Raw genomic sequence first — 25456 nt, 5'->3', positions numbered from 1 at the left:
CGGATGTCTTTAATTATTTAATGTGTAGTTTAGTAGCTTGGCTAAAAAACAAAGTAAAGAGTAGCATCATAACTACAAAACCTTTCTATCAGTAATTCACTAATTTATGCTAAAATCTTTCATCCATTTAAAGTTTGGACTTTATCCTTTGTCATGTATATATAGATGTTCAATGTAAAGAAGTAACTTAATTTATTTGAAGAATTGTAGGTTGTGTTTGGTAATTAACTCAAAAAGTTTTTTGTTTTCTGTTTTCTAATTTTTGTAGTTGTATTGAAAAACTGTTTTGTAGTTGTTTTCAAAAAGTTGTTTGATACAGTTTTCATTTTTGTTTTTGAGAAAGTGAAAAAACTGAAAAAAGTGTTTGGTATAGTTTTCATTTTTGTTTTTGAAAGAATGAAAAGAGAAGATGAGGAGAAAGAGGAGAGAAGATAAGATTTTTTTTTTCAAAAACACATTTTATTTGTTTTCAGTTTTCTTTACTTTTTTTCAAAACAACTTCAAAATTTTTTGAAATTTTTTTCCGAAAACACTTTACCAAACATGTTTTCAATTTTTGTTTTCAATTTTTTCAACTCAAAAACTAAAAAACAGTTTTTGAGTTGCTTACCAAACATGCCCGTAATATCTGTATCTCTCTCCCAATCTCGATTATTTAATCTCGTGTTTTAATGTGTGTAAGGGGTAAACAATAGCTACATCTCAAAATTTCATAATTGCTCTTTATTTCAAAAATATGATCATGAGATATTATTGTTTAAAGTTGAAAATATTTTGAAATACAAAATTAAAGTTTAGAAAATAATTTATTTAGTTTGATTTATTTTAAGTTGTAAATTAAAAAATAAAAAATACTGGGAGATATTTCAATCTATATTTTTTTTATCTAATCTGCTTTCAACAACACTATCAAGAGTTTATTTTAATTCAGTGGTGTGGACGAACGGCGAGCACTCAATCTTCATATAGATTACGTATGAAGATCAACAAGAGGTTTCTGTTATCATCCTTTTAAGATGGATCTAAAGAAGTTGGCCATTTAAAGACATCTCATGAGGGCTATAAGGGTTGATCTAATCTCATTAGGGCTATGAGTTGTTTGATAAGTACATAATTCTTATTATTTGTGATAATTTTTCATCACATTATTTATTGTTATCACTAAAAAAATCACGTTTATATGATTTGAGTGTTTACATGTATTTTAGTTATTTCGAGTGAATTCGGAGCTAAAATATCAACTTTTTAGAAGAAAACAAATCAACGTATGGAAGAGGAGCAAAATAGCGAGCGTACTGCGATACAACATCCAGTACCGCGATACAGGAGTGAGAATCAGTGGTTGTACCGCATTAAAGCAAACGTTTACCGCAGTACAGGTCCGTTAAAAGTCCATTACAATTCAAATAAAGTTCATTCGAATTCCAATAAAAAAGGGACTTTGGAGTTTCGATCTAACACACTCAGCAAACGATTTTCAGAGCTTTAGAAGGGAGATAGACTTTTGGAGAGACGTGACTTGACTCGGAGGATTTCTCCACTAAAACGGACATTCGAGCCATCAATCTTTTCCGTTTTCCCCGTTCTTTCTTTTCTCTAGTCTCTATCATGAATTTTATTTGATCGATTTTTATCATGAGTAGCTGAATTCTCAAACAATTAAGGAGAATTTCAATCCTAAAACATGAATTGAAGATTTTGGTATACTTTGTTCTTATTTCTAGTATTGAAATTGTTATCGCTTTTTTATTTGTGCATTGTTCTTGAATTGTCGTGTTTTTGTATGGATTGAACACCTAGAGATAAATATTATTATTCATAGCCATATTTTCAATATTAATCCATAATTGTTAGGATAGTAATTAGTGATGCGATTACATACGGGTACGAATTTTGCAAAGATATTGTGCATGTAGTGAAAAGAAGTACTGAAATTAATTGAATCACGCGTGTTAAATTTACATTGTTCCATTCGTCTTGCTTTCTGAATTCATCCATGTTCCTAGATTATAATTTCGGCGTGTGTTCAATAGATTGTTTAGCAATTAGGACTTTATATCGGCACAACGTCATGATTAGCTAATATCAAAATATTACAAAGATTATAGGCCGCGTGTGTCGATTTTTATGGACGATGATTCAATTCTTGCTTTCTGAATTCATCGATGTTCCTAGATTATAATTTAGGCGTGTGTTCAATAGATTGTTTAGCAATTAGGACTTTATATCGGCACAACGTCATGATTAGCTAATATCAAAATATTACAAAGATTATAGGCCGCGTGTGTCGATTTTTATGGACGATGATTCGATAAAGTTGTGTGAGTATTGTCGAACCGAAATTGGATAGGATTATTGCGGGAGCGAATGAAACCTTGATCGTGTCTTTTCCATTTGATTTTCTCAAGTAATTTTCTTAATCTAAAAAAACCCCCGATTTTCTTTACTTTATTTTTTTTCTCCTGAAATTAAGAGCCAATTGATTAGACTAGATCTTTGTGAGTTCGACTCTTATTTACCGCAATATCTTAGTGTTAGGTTATTTTTAGTCGCGAAACACACGTATCATTGTTCTTGTGTAAATGCTACTTTGTAATAACATTTTTTTTATCAATAATAAAATGAGTATTGCTACCTGACAGCGCTATTAGCGCGTCAATGATGCATAAATTAAATACAACTTAGAAACGTCGACGTCGGCGCTACTTATGGCTGATCAATTTCGCAATAAAATAGGTAGACTATATAGTGATGCTTGTATCACTACTAATGATTTTCAATTTTAATAACAAAAAATTAGTCAAATAAGCCACCGAAATTTTAAGAATTGCTAGATAGTCAACCTTTTGTAATTTTTTTGTAAATAGACATCTCAACTTATTTATGGCACTAAAGAAGATAAAATACCCAAAAATATTACCGCATATTTTGTGTTTTTTTTTTATCTTTTTAATTGTCCTAAATTAATTAAGGTGACTATTTACAAAAAATTTACAAAAAGTTAGCTATTATAGAAAACGTTATAGTCGAATGATTATATAGTTTAAGAACTCTTTTAATAATAGACACACCATTGTGTCATTGATTGGCAGTGTTATTCAAATAAATCGTTTTGGACTCTGGTATTTCAAGTGGAAAATCAATGCTTTCGTAAGAAAAATCCAGGGATAACAAAGTCCTAGCTAGATGGACGGATTCAAGAAAAGAAAAGGAAAAGAAAAAAAAAATCTGAACTTTCGAACTTCATCACTAGCTGGAAGCAATTATTCGTGAATTGCAAATTCCACATGAGAATTTTTCTTAGCTCAGACAGACAAACGTGTCTCGTAAAGTGTAGTGTACTAACAAATTGGAGTCCGACATAGATCCGAAAAGACGGGACGAAGATCAACAAGATTAAAAAAAAAAAAAAAAAAAGATTGAATTACAGTAAAAATTGAACGCATTTTTAACCGGAAAAGTGAATGTTTTCTAAATGAACATAATGTATGACTAGTAATATTTAAGCACGAAAGCGTATAGTTTACTGCATCACTAACATTAAGCGTAACTATTAATTATGGTTTGCGGTGTGAAAAATATAATTTATATAAAGGAGCTCGTGTAGATTAACCAATCATAAACATAAATTTATCAAAATAGTCAATGTTTAGTTTATTTTGAAAAATAGCCAATAAACCACTTAATCAACTTCATCAGACAAAAATATCCTTTATTAAAATGAAAAGTTACCAAATATAAATTAATTAACAAAAATAAATAAATAAATAAATGAAAACATTACAGTAGATAACTCTTCCATTAATAGATTAACAAATTCCCACCGTCGATCTTCACCCCGATCTTCACTGCCGAGTCAACTTGTCATCTGTCTCGGGCCGCTGATTTTTTGGCAAGAAACACAGAGCCTCCATCACTTTCACCGCCTCTATATTGGCCCGCTCTGCCCGAAACAATGATTCCATAGAACGTGCAAACTCGCTGTTTTTGACTTGAGCCACCAATTTTGCAACTGAAAACGCAGAACCTCCCACGCTTTCGCTGCTTCCGACTTTGTACGGAGCAGCCACTCTGAATGAACTAATTAACACTGAATGAATTAACACGAATTAACATTGAACGAATTAATAAATAAACACAAACAAATCAAAATTAATAAACATATCGAAGTAACCAAAAAAGAAAAAATTGACGACGAAGACGAACACGACTGTATATTTACAATGGTTAACTATTAATAAACATTAAACAAAAATTTACAGAAATTAACTATACATGTTTCAAAGTGTAGATAACAAAAAACAACCAGTGGAACTCAAATCTAATCTAAAAGATATTGAACAAAGATCAAACAAATAGAAATGACCAAATCACTACAATAACCACACAAATCCTCACGAATCTAATCTAAAATATATTTAATAATTAAATAAAAATAGTTAATTGAATTTTAGTAGGACCTGAAGCTGAAGCGTTGGACATCGTCGGAATAACGACGAACATGGAGACCGGACTAGAAGCAGTTGGAGTCTTGGTCGGAACGAGGGGTAAGAGAGAGAGAGAGTCAAAGCTCTAAATCTGATATAAATGCCATTCATTCTCTCACGCCTGACTCATATTCAAATATATATATATATATATATATATATATATATATATATATAATTGCTATATATAAAAGTAACCAAATTCGTTAATAGACCCAAATCCATAAAGAATCAACAACTTTCAATATATATATATTTAATCAACTGACACAAAACTAAAGAAATTGAAAAAATAAAATTGGAATGCAAAATTTGAAATAATTGTCCCATTAATCAATATTGATTATTTTGCTTAAAATTTTGAAACATTGACTATTTTACAATATCAGTTTGAACTTTGAAGTTTAATCCGTATAATTTTTCATCAATTATTAACATTTTTCGATGAGGGACATGGGAAGGGATATAACTCAGTCTAAGATAAGACCTAATCCCAAAAAAAACTAAAAGAAAATAATGTATGGGTCCATGCAAATGCATTATATATAGATTTCCCTTCAAAAAGTTCCTTATTACTTTAATGAGTTACCGAATTTTTTGTAATAATGATTTATTTACGTTTTCCGCTGGAGTGTTTTTTATAGCAATTCTTTTCTTCCCTTTGTATCTTTTAAGGGGAATTGACATTAATAATACCATCTCAATGTCACTTACCAAATATAGCCCAAAATGAAATAATTGACACATATGATACATATCCTATTATGTAAAGACTATTATACCATCTTAACTATCTTAAACACACCCAGACTATTATACAGTTCTTCATCTTCTTCAATTCGCTCAAACCCCTCTTCCAGCTCAAACCCATCTTTTTGCTCTCTCTCTCTCTCGCCCATATTCTCGCTCTCTCTCACCCATCTTCGTGCTCTCTCTCTATGTCGTGCCTCTTCTCGCTCTCTATCGTCCCTCTTCTCGCTCTATCTCTCTCTCTCGGCCCTGTTTCTTTCTCGCTCAAAAAGTGGGCCGGTCGATCTGTGTTTCTCTCTCTCCACGATCTCTATTTCTCGCTCACCCAAGATCTCAGTTTCTCGCTCTCTCTCGCCCGATCTCGATTTAGGGTTTCTCAAGGTCAGTCTCGTTTTCCTTTTTCCATTGAGATTGTTGTTATGGTTGATTTATTTAAGATGATTGTGTAGATTGTTGTTATATGATAATTGTGATAATGAATGTAGTTATGTTACTGGGTAACTGGTATTTTTTTTGCGATTGTTGCGATTTTTTTTGTAGACTTAGTGAGTAACTGGGTTTTGTATATATATTAAAAAAACGTGAACAATGGTAAGAGATGATATTTCCTTTGGTAAGTGGGGAGAAGTGAAGAAATTATGAAATAGTCTATGAGAAAAGGTGCGAACAACGTAAGAGAAGTGAAGCCAAACAATGGGTAGATATGAAAATAGGATGGTAAAGATCAAATTATAGATTGAAGAAATTGGCTGTGATGATTTATGATTGGAAGAAATAGTCTCTGTGAAATTTTAGTCTTTGTGTTTGTTTGCATAATTGTGTGTGTTTGATTGAATCTCGATAAGGTTTTTGTGTTTGTTGCATGTTTGTGTGTGTTTGGTTGAATCTCGGTAGGGTTTATCATCACGTACTCTACAAACCCATTTGGATCTTGGTTCGTGACATATTGGTAACGAACTGGTTGAGTTCGTGACCGATGTGTCATGAGCTCGCTGACTTCGTGACATATGTGTCACGGACTGACCCATTTCTGTCACGAAGTGGGTGAATTCGTGACACATCTGTCACGGAGTCAGCGAGTTCGTGACACAACGGTCACGAACTCAACCATTGTCCGTGACAGATTTGGCGCACGATCTTCCATTATCTGATTTGAAACAGGAGGACATGCTCATGTATCGACAGAAGATGACCATCGAATTATACCGACACAGAGCGCTAAAACTACACACGCGTGGAAATATCAATGTTGAGGCTACTTAAAATTATGTGTTTATGATTGTACGTATGTGTTTATAACTGTATATATGTGTGTTTAGAACTTTATGTATTATCTTGACATCAATTTCTTAGTTTAGAATTTTATGTATTGCTTCGAAATTAATTTATGTGTCACAAAGTGACCTCATTTCATGACAGTTGTGTTTTATAAACCATTCTTAACAATAAACTCAATATCACGGACTGAGATCACTTCGTAACACATGAGGTGAAATATCACAATTCCAATATCACATTACACAGGCGAGTCCAACAAAAGTCAAACCAAATCAAATGTAATTTCATTTTTTAAACCATTCAATACATCTTCGACTCATTTGAACAATAACACAATACCTATGAATAAAACAACAACAACCAGCATTTTAATCTTGAATAATTCATATATAATCAGTTGTTCAAATTCATTGGCTTCAGTTGGTTCTTCGTGTTTAAAGTCTTCATCTACAAAAGATGGTATATGGTTTTCCAATGAATTTATCTTCCTTAGCAGCCCTGGAATGATTTGAATCGATCTTGGGCACATAGGTGGGTCAATCCATTCTAAAAACCCGCATCCATTGAATTTCTTTATCTGTCACAACCATAAACCAAAGAATATTTTTTTACAAACACGATTCTCCTTATTTATAAGATTTCTATACGATTTCTAAGATAACGAGAAACATATTCAAACCTTATACTCGGGGCATCCATAGAATCGTCTTCCAGGGTTATCAGCAGTCCAGGAAGTTCGTTCAACTCTATTTAGACCACACGAACATGAAGGAGGAGGTCTTCGACGCTCGGTGCCACCTCCTATATATCCTGAAACGCGCGGCTTCCGACGTGTTGACGAACTGCAATCACTCGACGCCATCGTGATTGTATCAACTGTTTTTTAATTCTGAAAGAATAGAATAAAAAACATCAACAACATGGTAAAATTTTTATTTCCAGTTCGTGACACTAGTGTCACGAAGTGAATCTAGTTCGTGACACCCTGGAAAAATTGGGAAGTGTCACGAACTGGATTCACTTCGTGACACTAGTGTCATGAACTGGATTCACTTCGTGACACCTTGGAAAAATCGGGAAGTGTCACAAACTGGATCCACTTCGTGACACTAGTGTCACGAACTGATTCACTTCGTGACAGCCTGGAAAAATCGGGAATTCAACAAAAACACCATTTTGACAAACAAATCACACTCAAACACAATGGAACCTATTTCAACATGAATCATAACAATTAAACATGTTCTTGTATGTTAAAGATAGGAAGAACTTACCAAAATTTGTTTGAAGAATTTTGGATCTTTGATTTGAACGAAGATGAGCTTGGATCTTTAATATTGAACAACCACTATGGGTTTCAGAGGAAGAAGAAGAGATTATGGCGACAACGTGTGCAGATTTCGGCGAGGAAGAAGAAGAAAAACGTTGAGTTTCAAATGGGTTTCAAATGGGCGTGATGAAGACGAAGGAAAAAAAATGGGTCTAGGTTTTTTTTAGCGTGATAAGTTGGGGAATAGAGTTGGGGGTAGGAAACTTACCGTCGACGAGCAAGATTCCGGCGACCCAAGTGATGAAGAACTCAAGCAAGCTTCGTCAACTTCTCCAGCTCAGACCCAAACGAGGGAGAAGAAAAGAAAAAATAATCGGCCAAACTTGGTTTTCAGAAGAAAAAAACGTAAATGAGGAGATGGTAGGGTTGAGGGTAATTGGGGAAAAATTAATTTCTCTCACCTACCATAAATGCTACTTTTGTCAAATTTTTCATTTTGGGCTATATTTGGTAAGGGACGTTGCAATGATATTATTTGTGTCAATTCTCCATCTTTTAAAGTATTAATGAAAGATGATCAAAATATTATAGCATCTTGAATTCGCACTTGCCCTAAGAACTTTTTCCAAAAACTTCGTATCACATATTAATGTAAACATATCAACCCCTCTTTCCAAACTCTGTGAGAAAAATTTCAACGTACGTGTGAACATGTAATATTCACACCCATATATAAAAGTATGTATATATATATATATGTATGTATATATATGTATGTATGTGAGAGAGACAGAAGATATTTTTCCTGGAAATTGCTCAGTAGTATGAACACAATGAGAGTCACATGTTAAAAAGCCTTGAATTTCAAAGAAGTTTTGAATTTCTTTCTTATTCTAATATACATAATAAATACCGTGTTCGTGTGGGGTTCACAACTTCATTCTAATTTTAATGTGTGCAGTGCAGGTATTGATTTTTTTTCTTCTCCCTTCTTTTTTCTACATCTCTTTTTCTTTTTGTTCATGTATCACTTGGAATGACTATAATAATTCAAATTAATAACTTACATAAGCAATAATAAGTCAAAGTTTCAAACCAATTTGAGAAATAAATCAATAAAATAATCGGGCATCAAACTCCACGTGTGGAAGGCCAATGTTTTTCCACCCCTCTTTTTGTTCATGTATCACTCGGAAGGAATATAATAATTCAAAATTAGTAACTTTATAAGTTACACACAAGCTTTAATAATTCAGACCAATTTGAAAAAACAAATCAACAAAAATTTGTGGATAGTATATATTTGCAAAGTATCCTAGATAAATTTTAAAATGAATTGATATTGAGATGAATAATTCCAACTTTATAAAATCATTATTAGATATTATTAGTCTCTCAAATTTTTAACATGCTTTCTAAGAGATAAAGGAAATTCTGTGTTTATTGATCTTGTGTTAAATCTCAAAGAAAATGTGATATTTTAACATGTCCCCGACCCATATAGTAGCTCTTCATATTTACTTATCTTAAACGGGATCTCAACATAATAACATGCAATCAATCATGCAATTACAATAGAGAAAAAAAAAATTAAACTAACTGTTGTACCGTTATTAATACAAGGTAAAAATAACATTCCGGAAACAAACGACGACACATTTAGTCCATGCACAAGATCCAAACTCACAAGCAAACTCACGCGTCAAACTCCGAATCAACACTCACAAGATGTCTCTTAGACAAGCTCTCAAAAGAGACTCAGAACATGTTTTCAAGCTAGACTCATTGACAAATCTTCAAGACAAAGTCATAAATATGACCATCCGGTCTGCCAAAGAAAATGATCATCGACCGACCAAAATAAAAGATCACCGGATGACCAAAGAAAATGACCACCCGACCAGCCAAAAAATGAAGATCATCCGACAGACCAAAGAAAATGATCACCCGATCAGCAAAAAACGAAGATCACCCACCATTTTCACTCGGCCAAGACCACCCGATCATTTTCACTCGGCCAAGACTACCCAGTTGTCTTCAATCAGCCAAGACCACCCGACAATCTCCACCATCTAATCAAGTACTTTCAACCAAACCATTTTGGCTCCTATAAATACGTCATCAACTCACAACACAAGGTAAGTTTCTCTCAACTTGTCAAAACTCTACAAAAGATAACACCACAACTTTCTCTCTCTAGAAAACATAGAGACTAGTACAAATCGTTCACTAAGAACACAATACAACACGACTAATGTTGAGCGTCGGAGCGCGCGTCGAGGGAAAATCCTCCGTGTCCCTCTAGATTCACGTTTTCTTGTGCTTAGGTGAAGGGACGAGGATTCGAAGACCCGGAGAGGAAATCAAAGGACTTGAAGATCCAAGAAAGATGAGGAACATGGATAACACAATAACATGAAGACTCGAAGAAGAGATCAAAAGATTGAAGGCGAGGATTCAAGAGAGATTACGGGTTGAAAGCAAGGCTTTGGAGATAGATTCAAAGGGGTTGAAGACGAGGATTCAAGAGAGATTATGGGTTGAAAGCAAGGTTTTGGAGAGAGATTCAAAGGGTTGAAGACTCAAAGAAGCAAAGACTCAAGAACTCGACGAAGAATGCGAAGAACAGGAAGATCCCAAGACCTGAAACTCAAGGAACCGAAGACTCGAAAATCCGAATAACACGAACACGACGAGAATGACAAACCCAACAAATGCGAGAGTACGAAGGAGATTAATTGACGAGAGAAAAACGACGAGAAGAGAAGAAATTCACCAAACCCAATCTACGTGCGATTATAGGGTCCGGCCCTAGATCGAACTACGGATGGTTCTTATTTCTAATTAAAAAAACGCGATTAACACTAACCATTGATAAAATTTATGTTTTGAATAAGAGAGTACTTCTCTCTCTATCTCTCAATTGAATCAGTTATTTGTTTAGCCAGCAGTCATTCGTCATCATCATCGTTGTTCATCCACGGTACCATAAGTGGTCGCCTTTCTTTTCCTCTCTTCTATATTAAACAAATATGGCATTACGTGGAATTCATCAACGCATAGAACCTACATCTAATATGAGCAAGCCTAAACAAATCTAATTTTAACAAAATCCACACATAATTCACACAGAATCAACACAAAATACACACAGAATCCCTAATAACATCAAACCAATAGTTTCATCAACACAAAATTAACATGTAAACCCAAAAGTTCATTTTTGTCACGAAAAAAAATTAAGCAACCAAAAGTAAAAAAATCTCACTTTGTGAGGTCTCTCAGATGTAGAAGGATTAGAGGCGTCAGAATTTGAAGAAGAGCTTACAAAGACCTTCATCTTCTTCTTCGGCGGTGCAAGAGCCTTTCTCCATTTCTTCGCAGGGGAGTTTTGCGTTGGTGGCTCCGGGGCTGTAGGCACGCGCAGACTCCGACGCGGGGAAGCATTTATCACATGAGGTGGAGTTTCGGCCGAGGATTGAGGAAGACTCCTCTTTTTAAGGTTAGAGTTTGGTTTTGGAACTTTTGGGGGCCTTTTGGTTGGTGAACTGTTCTTGGTCTTCATTTCTTGTGCGCAGAATGGACGAGAGTTGAGAAATGAGTGAGATTCAAGAGTTTGAAAAACAAGATGAGACGGTTTTTGGAGGAATGGTTAAGGAAGTTTGACGGTTTTTTTTCGAGCTCTCTCTCTCTCTCTCTCTCTCTCTCTCTCTCTCTCTCTCTCTCTCTCTCTCTCTCTTCTGGTTAAACGCGAAATAGGAGAATGAAGAAATGAAGAGGAAGGTGACGTGTAGGCAAGGTTAGTGGGAAATTGAATTAGGCTTACGTGTAAAGTGCGCTTAATAAGTGGGTCCATTTCAGCATAAAAATCGGTGGATTTCGTGACATGGCGTGACTTTCTATTTAAATTTAAATGTTCACGGGAGTAAAATGGTAATTACATAAATAGAAAAAATGGCAGAGGTCCTATTTGTGACCATTTTGAAAAAAAGTCCAAAAAAGTCAAAACCTTTTTTTTACTCCTAATTAGAGCAATTTCCCTAAAATAATGAATAATAAGAGAAAAAAATTGGAAACTTATATATTGTTATAATAGAAAAATATATTATTAAAAAAAGAATGAAAATTAATATATTGTATTTTAAAAATGAGATAACTATTGTAATTACTCCACTAGTAAAATAATATGTCGTGGAGTGTTCTTAGATGTTCTATTGGCTAAGTTTAGAAATCTCCATTCCGGGCAACACCAAGATAATCATGGAAATTCTCGACACATGACGAGTTTGTGAGTTTGTTCCGTTTGTTCTTTTTCTCCGCTATTTGATCGGATCGTGTCGACCGTTTATCTCTTTGCTGTTTTATGTTTTTGTTTAATTAGCAGCTGAGGCTGATGATGTTTAATGAAAGTTTGAAGTTTCAAAAAAATGCTATACCTCGTTAATATGAAATCTTCACCGACTGTGCTACATCATTATGAAATGTAATTCACAAGTATAATTTACAAATGGTAAGAGATGAAAGGCGATTAAATTACTACACTGAGTGAGGCGTTCTCTTGCAATGACAAAACTTGATCCGACATCAATAAGAAGAAAAAAAATTGAGAAAAACATACCATCTCTCGTAGATTTACAAATCACAGATTAAGCACACCACGCCAAGATTTGAAAGCAGGGTTTTAACTTACCATCATCATCATCTTCGATCTCATTTTAATTGAGAAGGTAATAAAAGAATGTAAAGTCGAGTACAACATAATATTATTTATTATCGTTGCGATCCAGTTTCTCACATAAACTTATTGGATTGATAGCGATAAGCGATAATCATGAATGAAAATAAATAAAGCCTTCATCTAAAGATTATGAAATGTAATCTAGGAGCATAATTTACAGAGAGAGAGAGAGAGAGATAGAGAGAGAGAGAGAGAGAGAGAGGTAGATACTAACTACACTTTTTGAGGCAGGATTCTGAAGTTACAAACTTGGTTTAATTTATCAGTGAAAAAAAATAAAAAAAAATCTCCCGGAGCTACTAGTATACTTGATCATCTGCAACACAAATTATAACAGACAAATTAAGCTCGCTCATGCATCGATTTGGAACTTTGTAAACATAAAACACATTACGGAAAATAGAAAAAGGTACAACTTACCATCTCCATCATCTTGGGCATTATAATCATCATCATCGTCATCAAAATCGACATTCTGCAAGATATTACAGTCAAGAAAGAGATATAATACTCTTTTTTTACTGAAATCTTTTCAAGGGAAAAAGGGGGGGGGGGGGGGGGGGGGGGGGGGGGGGGGGTAATAGTGATTTACTAGCTTATATATATCTCGATCTCTGCCGAATCTATGTGAATGTCCAAAAAATTAGACAGAGACATTTTTCTAAAGCTACATAATTGGCTTGTTTAACCAAGAAAACTATCATCAAGAAAAGAAATATCCCGAGCACAGTGTTTGAACATTTGACAATGATGTCAATTAGAGATAAAGAATTGGCCAATAATACAAACCTGTCTGTAATCATCATCATCACTGACTTCCTCATCGCTGCTATCTTCTTCTGGCTCTTCATCCTCGTCCTCATTTTCCCCCTCTTTCTTTTCCTTTTCACCCTTTTCATTTTGCCCCTATAAATGTTTTTTTTTTTTTGAAAAAGACGAGCAATCGTTCTTATAAAACAATGGTAAAGATCTAAAACTACTTATTGTAACCACAACAAAGCCATAACCTTTTTTTTTACCTCGCGTTGCTCAAGCTTTTCAAACATGTCCAACTTTTTTATCTCTGGGGTATGATAATATCTCTAGTTAGTTTCTCATATACTTATAAGCTTACTGTGGGAAAGAATATAACTTAAAGGATCAAAATAATGGTCACCAGACTCAGGATTCCACCGAACTCGTTTTCGGCTAGGCTGTCGCTGCCACCCCTTTGAACCTGAAAATTCATTCTATTAGCCAAACGGGAATCCGACAAAGCCATTATGTTGAGTCTTTTCATTACAATTTTCAAAGAACATCGAGAATCTAGATTACAAAACCTTCGGTTAGCTCCACGGGAAATCTCTTATGCTGCAAAATTTGTGAAAGTGAATCCCGTCTTATTGTGTTATTCACTTTGTTCCTGTCTGAGAATCTTTCTATGTCCGCGTTTTGTCCCTCTGAAGCAAGATGCAAAATTTCAAAATTCAATGATCATATATTTTAAAAGTTAATAAGCACAAAAGAGATACAAGACATAGTCCAAGCAGCTGACTTTTTGAGGTTGGGTCTTCAAGGTAGTAAGGAGAGGCTTTCCAATAGTTTTGCAGCTTTAGACTTCGCCGGACTAAATTCTCTTCGACAGTCACAGATTTTATATCGGGAAGCGTCACACCCTTGAAATTTATTAAAAAAAAAAAAAAAATCAGATATATTGTAAACTGTAACAACAGAATAGCAAGTGAATGTGAAAATAGTACCTCTGGGAAAGAGATAAACGGCTCTTGCTTAGCGAATGAAAAACCACCTCCACCGAACCCACGTCCTCTTCCACGACCTCTATACGCCATTTTCCTCAATGCACAAGAAGAAGGGTGACAGGCGGTTCAAATTGAGAACGGCTACGGCGGACTTGCAAAAAATCTTCAAGACAAACAATTCTGAAGATACATGAAGAAACAAAATCAATCAAAAGCCATCCCACTTGATTTAATCTCTATGTCACGAAAAGCCCTAAAACTAACCCATTATCATACAGTATGCATTACTAATCATATTTTTGTAAAATATTTCATGTTACTGAAACAGAGAGACAATTGATAAACAAGAATAAATCACAGGCCAATAATAAGATTAAGGTTTTTATCTATTTCCGAACCAGATACCTTAAAATCTGTAGCACAAAACTTTCAACATCCAATAAGTCTTCAAGACCAAAAAAATAAAGCTCAAACCTCTATCTCAACCGAACAGAATCATAAGCATCAGACTCGATAAATAAGAACTCGTCGAACTAGAATGAACCTGATTCCACCAAACACATAGCGACAAAAAAAATAAACACTAACCCGGACACGGGTCAAGGGTGGCGACAGATGGGTTTGGGTCCAACTTCAGCTTCACAAAGAGATATATCATTTCTAATAAAAAGCAATCGTGGATTTGAACGATAATAAAAAGCAGAGAGTCGAAAGAAAGATAGACATTCACGAGAAAACTTACGAATTTGTTGTTCGGAGTGACGATCCTTGATGATGATTCCTAAGATAAAAACCCCCAGATTTTGAACCCTAAGAGAAAACCCCCAATTCAAAATTCTAAGCAATCGGCCTCCACTCCTTCTTCGTTCCGATTCTCAGTCCTCACTCTCTCTGTCTCTCGCGATTGTCGTTCTCTTCTCTTCTATGTGTGCTTTATTGTTTATGCGTACAGCTTCTCCTCTTTATTTGAGTCTGCGAGATAACAAAATAAAAATTAAAATCAAATAAATAAATAAATAAGTTGGATTGAAATATGAATGTAAGAAAAAGGGTGGGAAATCGATGGAGTAAAACAAAATTAAAAGAGGGTAATTGAAATTTTGTGGAGATAAAAAGGGAATGTCAAATTTCAATATTAATCTAAAAATTTGTAGTTACATAAATAATAAAAATTTAAAATTACACTAAATATCTAATTTATATTATATATTATAATTTATATTTAAAATTTCAATCTTATATACTACAAATAAAATATAAACACGAGAAAAGTAAAGTGATTAAATTATATTTTATAGGAGAGTGTGAAAACCTTACAATTGATGTCTATATTTTAGATAAAAATTAAAAATTGAATTTGAAAAAAGGTAATGAGTCAGTTTATTATAATTGAAATCAAATAAAATTGAATACGGTTTGTATTAGTTAACAAAAATAATCATGGCTATTTGAATTCAACGATTACTCTGATGTTCAAAGGTTATTTCTCATAAATTGTGATTGTTCAAATACTATTTGATTATATGATTGTTCAAACAGAGAGACAATTTTCGAAGGACACCGTCCTTTCTCCTCCTGTAGTCCTCATCAGGACAAGGGGTAACCTAGAAGCTATACACAATTTCAGGGCTTCAAGGTTCTTAGATTTCTACTCGTTTAATCCACCCATTTTATTATCTTTTTAGTTAGCGGCCGAAGATTATTTGGTCGTCTTGTCTATATCAATGTTTAAAAAGGCGGTTTTGAGGCGCGCCTTCTTTTGCCTTTTTCATACGATTCCGCTCTAAGGTTTACGCCTAGGAGTGGTTTGGGCGTTGAACGCCTTTTCTGTTTCAGGCACTGCCTAAGGCGGGTGTCTCACCCAAATTTCACCCAGATCTACCTGAAAAATGGCAGTTTCTTTCTAAATGGGCCAATTTAATCATCCGGGCTTTTTGTTGGGCCTTTTTAGGTTTTTTTTTAATAAAATTTAAATAACTAAAACGAAATTAAGAAGAAATAGAATCAGTCGTAATATGAACCGACTCTCACGCAAAAAATATCAAGTGTCTCTCTCTCAACCATACCAAGCTGCGCTTCTTCTCCACACCATCATCTCTTCACTTTTTTGGCTTAGTTTTTTGTTTTAAAACTTATGAAAAGTACTACTGAATTTATATATTTTCTATGTTATTGTTGAGGCTTATGTCTTGTACCGCCTTTAGGCTTATGCCTCGCCTAGAAAACGGAAATCGCCTCGATTCCCGCTTCCGCCTATTTAAACATTGGTCTATATGATGGCTTTTCTTAGTTTCAGGATTAAACGAACAAACATAAAAAAAAAACGATTTCCACTAGGCACCTGTAACGACTCGAAATTTCAAGATAAATGTTGCAGATTAAGTTTATCATAAAGACGAGAATAAACCGAGAATGGAAATTAAAGATATTTAAGGTCAACTAGGTTCTGAAATATTTTCAATAATTTGTGAAGGACCACGAATGTGAAAATAAATTCAAACGACCTCAAATAATTTCTACGTGAAAGAAATTTAAAAGGAAAATTATTTAATTAATTTTCCGGTTATGTTTTCCATCTTCCAGGACAAAAATAAATAGAAGAGGTTTCATTTGCAACATTTAAAGAAAGGAAAGATTCTTTTGTAGAGGAAAATTAAAAGTGCCAGAAAAAGGAAGGTTTTAATAACAATTTTCGAAAAATTAACTTCAACCTTATCCAACCATTCTTCTCCTCTTCTTTTCTTTAGTGTTTCATGCGTCCAGGAAGAAAATATACGAATCCCTTATTATTCCAATAATCATCATATAGATTGTCTGGATCGAGAAATCGGTTCAACAATTATCATACGTAAATTGATATTGATTTGAATATAACTTATTTATTTCATCATATTTAATAATATCAATTTTATGTTTATAGTTATAATTAATAATTTTACATATATAATATTAATCGTGTTTAACGGGGTCGTAATCGTGTTATTATTTGTAATCGTATTAATTGGTTCATATTCGTGTGGGTCGTAATCGTATTTCGTGTCGATCATTTAATAATCGTGTTAATCGGATTTTAATCGTGTTACCGTAATCGTGTCGTTTTGACCCATTATTTAATCGTGTTAGCGTGTTCGACCCAATTAAGAAACGATCCATTTATTGAGATTCAAATCCGCTTTAAATCGTGTCGTAACCGTTTCGTGTTTCGTGTCCGGACCAAATTACCATCCCTAGGGAATATTACCATTGGTCTTTAAAAGAAAAACCTATGTAACTAAATCAAGGGATTAATTTCATATTGTGGGCCTAAAAAATAACAAAATATCAATACTAGATCTTTTACTTTCAAAATATTTGAAATTGAACTTTTGTCCTAAAATCAAATAAAAATACCCTTTCAGCATATTTCACCCTCTTTTCTCATTCTCTCTTTAATTTCCTTCATTTTATCTATTCTTGCTCTCTCTTTAACTCTCAAAGATCCCTCTAATCTTCTCTCAATTAACGGATTTCGTGAATAATAGTGAATATCGATTTAGTGATTTAGAGTTAAAAAAACATACACTACAAAAGAATGAAGTTTGCATTATAATATACGATAATGTACAATAATATATGATTAGGTACGATAAAATACAATAATATACGATAAAATATTATATTGTACGATAAAATATTAAAATGTACAATAAAATTCATACACTACAGAAAATGAAGTTTGTGTTATAATATACGATATTGTACAATACAATACAAAAAAAATACAATAAAATATTATAATGTACGATAAAAAAAAAATTCATACAAATGAATTTTGCATTATAATATACGATAATATGCAATTCTGTACAATATCATACGATAAGATACGATAAAATAGTATAATGTACGATAAAATTCATATTTTTTGGGCATTTTGAGCGCTGAAGGTCAAATTCACGAAACTTGTCCATCGTAGGCCGTCCTCGTCGGATTCCCTCGTATCTCGTTAAATATAGTTATATCTTATCGAAATCGAGCGTGAGAGATCGAGTGAGGGATTAAGAAGATAGAGAGTGAAAGTGAAATTGGCTTATCTTTTTAGAAGGGTATTTATGTGGTAAATAGAGAAAAAAAATTTCATTTTTAGATATTTTTTAAAATATGAGATCTGGTCTTGATATTTTGTTATTTTTAGGTCCACAAAATGAATTTTCTTTTTGTTTTGCAAATAAAGACCTTTTTTTCATTAATGCAAACAAGGAATCTTAAATTCGTAATAAATAGGACTCTTAGGTATGAAGTTAAGTTTTGTCAAAAGGTATTTTGACATTTATATTAGTAATCTAAACTAGGTGTTTAAAGTGAACTAAGACCTAAAATTTGGTTTTTCTACAAAAATATCTTCAACTACTTGTCTCCTAGGATTAAAATCTCGCGCGAGATGGGGGTATCTCGCGCGAGATCTCGCGTTTTTAAGAAGTGCGAGAGGGGTATGTGAATATCTCGCGAAATGTATTAATTCTCGCGAAATCTTGTCATATTTCTCGCATCTTGCACAATCTCGCGAGAGATCTTCATTTTTCGTACGTCGGATGTTCATTTTTGCTCAAATCTCGCCGTTTTCCGCCATTTTCGCGGGGTAAGTGTTCGGATCTTATTTTTAATTTTTTTGTTGATTTTTAATGGATTTTCCGCCCGGTTTAGACATAGATTTTGATTTTTGAGTATTTGTTCATTTGATTTTATATAGATTTTTAATAATCTGAATTTAGGTAGTTATTTGAATAATTAGATGTTGTTAATGTTGATGTTGTTTTTTTTAATGAGTTTTTTTTTCATCCAAATTTAAATATTTATTTTGTTGATTTAGCTGTAATTTGTAATTAATTTGATCTAAACGTATATCGATTTGTATTCTATTTAGAATTCTATGTATAAAATGTTGAAAACTTTATTTTAAAATTTAATTGTTTGTATATCCTAAATTTAAACAAAATCTTAATTAAAAACTTGTTTAAATATCTCGCTGAATACCTTTTTTTGGGCGATACGTCCTGCGGAATGCAGTTTACCACATGATACGAGATACCTCGAACGTTAATCAAATGCCACGGTACGAGAGATGAGATACCCCAAAATTAAAAGTGCGGTACAACCGTGAGATGTGAGATTTTAATCCCTTGCTTGTCTCTTTTTTTTTTTCATTCTTCCAAGTTCCCTGACCTAATTTAAAATAAATTAAATTAAATAAAAACAATCAAATTTAAAATCCCAATAGCCAAATCAATAGATTTGGAGTAAGAATAATCATCATCTACTTTTTTTGTTTGGGTTTCTTGTTATGTTTTTATCTATCTAAATTGAAAAATCATCGTTTTTATTGGTCATCGGATCACGATTATTTGGATTTCTTCATCAAATTCTGTAGGTAAGTTGAATGAGCTTTGTGTGTGCTCGATTTGTAATGTGCTATATATTTTTTCCTTTGTCAGAAGTCTACAAGATGAGCTATTATTTGCACTTAGGATTAGATTTATTTTGAGCTAAGTCAGATGTTATTTTTCTGTATTTATGGATTTTTTTTCTCTTATTTTAATGAAATTTTAAGTGCATTTTCTAAAAAAAAAGAGTTGAGAGGACAATAATAACAACAATAGTGTTCTTAAACGTGAGGTCATAGATTCAGAATAACAAGGGCCATGTTATTTTGAGCTCATATCTGTTCTCTAGACGGTTCAACTTATTCCAATGATTTCTTATGTATCATTTTAAAAAAACGATTTTTCTCAGCTACAACAGCGGATCAGCGTACAGAGATCTTGCGGTGGAACTCACAATTTTGTGCAGTAGGAATCCACAAATTTTGCTTATAATTTTGCCGTGTTGTCTATGCTCACCATTATACAGCATCTTTGAAACTAGTCGCATCAACAAATTTATATGGTTATACTTATACAAATATTAAGACGCGTATTAGATGAGTTTTCATGGATGGACATATATATAGAAGTTCCCGTAATCAAACTATATCGTTTTAAATGGATTCCATAGGTTCTTATACCCTTGTTGCTATCTTCAAAAGTTCATATAAAATACATTGTCGTCTTTTCTTTCTTATTTCGAAAAAAAAAATATTATTACCGTGCTGCATGTTACATGACATTTTCAATTTGTTTAAATACTTGACAAAATTAATAAAAAAATATATGCATCAAATATATACTAAAACAAGTTGGTCCGTAACATTCGTTTTTTTTTATCATCACCCTCCGTATATGCATCATTATTAAAGCTTTCCCTTTCCATCATAAAAATTTAAATGACCTGTTCTCATAACAAAACAGGAAAAAATGATACTAAAACTATATATATATAAGTCGCACTGTGATTCATAAAAAAAGAAACTGTACGCGTATCAATAAGTTATGAAGATATCGGTATTTACTTGCAAACTGAGAAGTGAAAAAGAAAACAGAGAATTTTTTATTTATTAAATTACTAATCCCGCTCGAAAATACTCATAAATATGTGGGTCCATATTGACAACTAACGATCAAAGAGGATGGATGAGAATTTTACTATCCTAAATTGTCTATTGAATTCTTAGGTCGATGACACTGGTTGGTCTTTTTGAAAATAACTATATTATTAAATTAAAATATAAAATAGACATTATGCAGTTTTAGCAAATAATAATGGACACAGATTACAGATATAGTGGAATATCTCAATTATTTAGAGTGACGAAATAGAAAATCACATCTACTTTACATCGTCCTGTTTTGTGACACACATGGGTGAGTTTGAAAACTAAAAAATAACATTGATTTACCGTGCTGCATGTTACATGAGCAATTCTATTATATGTCTCACTAAATTTTGTGTTAAAATCATATTATTTTTGTATATTTTTAACACTAAATTTTTTTTCAACTTCAATCACAACATTAAATTTCACACTAAAAGTACTATTCTTTGTTATTATATTGTTAAAACCAATAAAATAGTAGAATAAAGTTGGTTCTTTTGCAGTGAAATTGGCAACTAATTAAAGCTAAAATAATACAAAACTATTTTTTTCATTTTGCCGTGATACAGTAACACATCAAATTTGACGTGATATTATACACACACTAAAATATAGTGTTGTATTTGCAGTGTGGTTGAAGAAGATTTTGCACTATATTTGATGATATACCGTATGGTCAGAATTGGCTTTAGAAGTCACATCTCTTGAGCTCTGATCTTCTTCTGCCTGCGAAAATTTCACCGTGTCTCATCAACCAAAACCTCTCTATTTCTTCCGCTTTTCGCCCCGGAATCCGACCCGCGATTAGAGCCCACCTAATTGCAAAATATGATCAAATCGACTAAGGTTAAAATGGCGCGATTAAATACTTTGGTTTGTTTGTAGTAATAAATTAATGACTTCCGATTGGTCATATTGGTCAATGTCCATGCCGATGTGATTTGGCATGTTTGACATCTTTTCGATCTCCCTTTATTATAGGTTATTAATGGCTCCTTAGATCTCACCACATTTGCTAACTATGCTTCGAATCCAAACATTGTATATTGTAGACATCAACTTGTGAAATGCGAACGGAACAGCTCATCAAAAAATTATGACATAATTAGGTAAACAAATTTAATAGCCTTGGCCCATCATAGTAACTGGCAAGTTAATATATATATATATATATATATATATATATATATATATATATATATATGGTTAAAAAAAAGTAGAAAAGAATAAAAAATAAAAAATAAAAGGAAAGAAGGTTCTTCAAAACAAAAAGAAATTTGTACGTAAAAATTAATTATAAAAATTATGTTGAGAAATTAAGATTTACCTGTCTCCGACGAGCTTGTACATTCTAAAGATGAGATCTTCTTCTTGTTCCGACATGTTTATGAAGTCCCACTCTATGCTACTCACCTCTGCCACGTCAGCAACATTAGCCAGAAAGAGAGTAAAATATATAAAGGTGATGATAAAATCTCCAGCTGTGATGAAAGCAAATTTATATACATATGGATAGGTATACTCTTAGACACTGTGTCAAATGGATATACACATGATGATGATAGAGTGAGTCCAAGAGAGATTCTGAAGATTTTAGTTTGTTAAATACAAGTGGATATAAAGGTATTACCTTCAGAGCAGTGAGTAGTTTTCTTTGCTTGCTTTCTCCGGCGTTGTTTGTCCATGGCTTGCGATATAAGCTAATTTAAGAATACTTTAATAATCCAAATTGACCCAGAAAAAGAAAAGAAAAAAAAGGAAAGGAAAGGCTCTGGACCAACCACAAGTGAATAGCAGAAGAGTTTATTATCTGAGACTGGCTAGGTGAGAGTGGTAGGAAGATGAAGAGAATAATAATTTATTTATTAAAATATATATAAATATAGTCCCAGAAACAAAAAAACAAAAGCTAATATAGCAGTCTTGGGAATATGAAAGCTATGGAGATATATGTGTGTGTGTGTGTGTGTGTGTGTGTGTGTGTGTGTGTGTGTTGTGTTTGCTTAGAGAGAAGAGCTTTTTAGTTTTTAGAGGACTCAAAGGCAAAGGAACGGAAGGTCCTACCAAACAGACAAAATAACATTTGTTTGACTTGCAGTTGTCTCTCTAAAATCTAATCTAAGTTTCTCTCCCTCCATATATTATAATTTTTTTATTTTTAATTCGGTCAAAATTCGTGATGTGTAATTTTAGGACAATGTCGTTTAAGGAGTTTTTGTAGCATTATGTATAGTACGATTGTTGGTGTGTCACTAAAGTATATATATATATACATATGTATATATATATACCCATTATTTTATGTTTTAAACCACCGTTATGTTTGATAGTAATAATATTGATATTAATATTAATAATAATTATATATACCATTGTTTTTATATGGAGATGCTGATATCTAAGATGTCGAGACTTATATATATATATATATATATATATATATATATATATATATATATATATATATATATATATAGTTCGTAAGGTGGCATGAAAAAGTTAGTCATGGAGTTGAGGAATATTGTTGGACCACTTCTGCACCCAGAATTTTTATTTTATTATTGAGCCTTTTGCTTTACTGATTAATTCATTTATTTATGGATTTATTTATTTAGTTTTTTTTGTGTGCATATTTTCACGTGTATTTGTGCCAACATTGAATTAAAAAAATTACCCGTTATGACAAGCTTGATGATAAAAAAAAATAGTGTTGAAATCTAGCTCGGCAGTTCGGCCTTCTCTTGACACTTCGCCACCTCGTCCGAGCTAAGCTTCACCTCGTCCTCGTCACCCCCCCCCCCCCCCCCCCCCCCCCCCCCCCTCTTCCTGACAAGTGTGCCTTTGGGAACTCGCACCACTCGACATTCATTTCACATGGGAAATTGTGGCATTTATTTCTCATGTTATTTTATATGTCTTGTTCTCTGTGTAATATTTATTATTATCTATTTAGGCATATTTATTACACGTCTTTATTACTTCACATGTATCTAGACTACACTCATGTATCTACTATATGTATAAATAGGTGATACAATTTCATATCAAAATATAAAAAATATTCAAAGTCTCGGAACACTCTATCTCTCATTTCCGATTCTCTCTTTCTTTATCTTTTCTACAAATAGTAGTCTTCTTTATATAAAAAAATGGTTTTAAGATGGTTATTCACTTATTCTATTGAATCATATAGCTTACTATTACTGTCGCTCTACACATAGCTGCTTATTTAAACATAGATCAAACATTCAAACTACTCTTCTTAAATTTGAGGTTCACCTGAACAAAAATGTTTAAATATCCGTGCCATTATTGTCGATTTTCCTCTTTCAATAACGATACCTGCTGTTTTTCGCAAATCAATTCCTTTATTAAACTTAATCAACTACTCAGGGTTTCGGGCATGACAAATTGCACAATTATTTGCGTCGTAAAGATTCGGTAGATAAGAATGCATAAATAAAATACAATATGTGTAGACCCGCATTGTTGTTTTGTTGTTGTTTCTACTGGCTGTTCATAAAACATAATTACTAACTTATATGTATAAAGGACTTTCACTTTCCTTATTAATCCAGTCTTATGTTGATCAGATAGTTATCTATATTAATCCAGTAGTTTCGTTCATCAAGTGCTAAAATCTCAGTTATTTATATATATATATATATATATATATATATATAATATATATATATATATATAATATATATATATATTATACATATGATTTTATGGCAAGATCGATGAATAGTAACCACAAGAGAAGGATAACGTTTAAAGAAGGGAAAATAACACATTTATATCATGTGTTTTAGTGAAATGTCGAGTTTAACCATCGGTTTTCAAAAATGTCGAGTTTAACCATCGGTTTTCAAAAATGTCGAGTTCATACCCTCTGTTTAACTAAAATGACGAAATTATACCATCTGTTTAACTAAAATGACGAAATTATACCCTGAAATAGACAACAGTGTCACGAATATTTTTTTATTGACTTTTCATTGACGTTGACTATAATATTTATATATAAACACCAATTATCTTTATTCATTCGCGCCATCTATGTAATTTATTTAAAAACTTAAAAATAAACAACAGTCTCTTAATCGTGAAGAACACAGAAAGAGGCAAATGGGTAAAACATCGATAGTTGATAGTCATCAAAATCGCATATTCGAACAAAGAATCCAGGATTTAGAGTTACAATTCGAACACGGAATGAAGTCATTTCTTAGAAGGTATGAGTTTTATTATTTAATTTCAATTTAAGGCTATTTTTATTTCAAAATTGAGAATTTAGAAGTTAGGGCACTGATGTAGATTTGATTTGGTTTTTCTTATATAAGAGTTAATATCAATGAAAGGGAGATTTGTGACGCTGTTATTCATTTCAGGGTATAGTTTCGTCATTTTAGTTAAACAGATGGTATAATTTCGTCATTTTAGTTAAACAGAGGGTATGAACTCGACATTTTTGAAAACCGAGTGTTAAACTCGACATTTCACTAAAACACAGGGTATAAATGTGTTATTTTCCCTTTAAGAATTGCTTGGTTTCTTTTTTCTATTCTTTTTTTAAAATAAAAATTGCTTGGTTTTTCTCTTGGTTTTTAGATATTTTCCTGGAAAGGAAAAATGCTCGCAGGATTGTTCAGTTTTATCTATATTGTTATTGTTGTTTCATTC

At 32.7% G+C, this 25456-nt stretch overlaps 2 protein-coding genes and 1 long non-coding RNA gene across 7 annotated transcripts; all 3 read right to left on the bottom strand.

The window, feature by feature from the left end:
* Positions 1–3806: 3806 nt before the first annotated feature.
* Positions 3807–4561, bottom strand: LOC149400373 (uncharacterized). The gene is made up of 2 exons (XR_016296329.1): positions 4461–4561; positions 3807–4090 (listed from the first exon to the last, which is right to left on the bottom strand). It is a non-coding gene; the product is annotated as an uncharacterized LOC149400373 (long non-coding RNA).
* Positions 4562–12516: 7955 nt separating this feature from the next.
* On the bottom strand, positions 12517–15260 carry LOC149400372 (uncharacterized). 5 transcript variants are annotated; one of them, XM_089610966.1, is made up of 9 exons: positions 15005–15260; positions 14851–14899; positions 14263–14442; positions 14058–14178; positions 13843–13962; positions 13680–13739; positions 13543–13586; positions 13313–13429; positions 12517–12998 (listed from the first exon to the last, which is right to left on the bottom strand). In XM_089610966.1, exons 3-9 carry the CDS (start codon positions 14350–14352, stop codon positions 12876–12878), a joined length of 675 nt encoding a protein of 224 aa, XP_089467092.1. In that variant the 5' UTR covers positions 14353–14442; positions 14851–14899; positions 15005–15260; the 3' UTR covers positions 12517–12875. The 5 variants fall into 5 exon arrangements, with proteins under 5 accessions (XP_089467092.1, XP_089467094.1, XP_089467093.1 ...); XM_089610968.1 differs by having other exon boundaries at positions 14851–14893; XM_089610967.1 differs by lacking the exon at positions 14851–14899.
* A 6029-nt stretch (positions 15261–21289) lies between these two features.
* LOC149400371 (CAPRICE-like MYB3) lies at positions 21290–22836 on the bottom strand. Its single transcript, XM_089612341.1, has 4 exons — positions 22552–22836; positions 22401–22470; positions 22098–22185; positions 21290–21585 (listed from the first exon to the last, which is right to left on the bottom strand). Exons 2-4 carry the CDS (start codon positions 22453–22455, stop codon positions 21459–21461), a joined length of 270 nt encoding a protein of 89 aa, XP_089468467.1. The 5' UTR covers positions 22456–22470; positions 22552–22836; the 3' UTR covers positions 21290–21458.
* Between the last annotated feature and the right edge of the window lie 2620 nt (positions 22837–25456).

Source organism: Urtica dioica, chromosome 4 (assembly GCF_054948205.1).
Source record: "Urtica dioica subsp. dioica isolate 48M chromosome 4, U.dioica_male_clone48M_v1_H2, whole genome shotgun sequence".
Classification (NCBI taxonomy): domain Eukaryota; kingdom Viridiplantae; phylum Streptophyta; class Magnoliopsida; order Rosales; family Urticaceae; genus Urtica; species Urtica dioica.
This window is presented reverse-complemented; position numbering and strand designations above follow the sequence as displayed.

Coding starts and splice junctions, on each gene's coding strand:
- LOC149400372 (XM_089610966.1), bottom strand. CDS start 14,352: ATGGCGTATAGAGGTCGTGGAAGAGGACGTGGGTTCGGTGGAGGTGGT. Junction 13,963..14,057: donor TGAAGACCCAACCTCAAAAA/GTCAGCTGCTTG, acceptor ATCTTGCTTCAG/AGGGACAAAACGCGGACATA. Junction 13,430..13,542: donor AAAAGCTTGAGCAACGCGAG/GTAAAAAAAAAG, acceptor AAACATTTATAG/GGGCAAAATGAAAAGGGTGA.
- LOC149400371 (XM_089612341.1), bottom strand. CDS start 22,455: ATGGACAAACAACGCCGGAGAAAGCAAGCAAAGAAAACTACTCACTGC. Junction 22,186..22,400: donor AACTACTCACTGCTCTGAAG/GTAATACCTTTA, acceptor CTGACGTGGCAG/AGGTGAGTAGCATAGAGTGG. Junction 21,586..22,097: donor TACAAGCTCGTCGGAGACAG/GTAAATCTTAAT, acceptor TTTTGCAATTAG/GTGGGCTCTAATCGCGGGTC.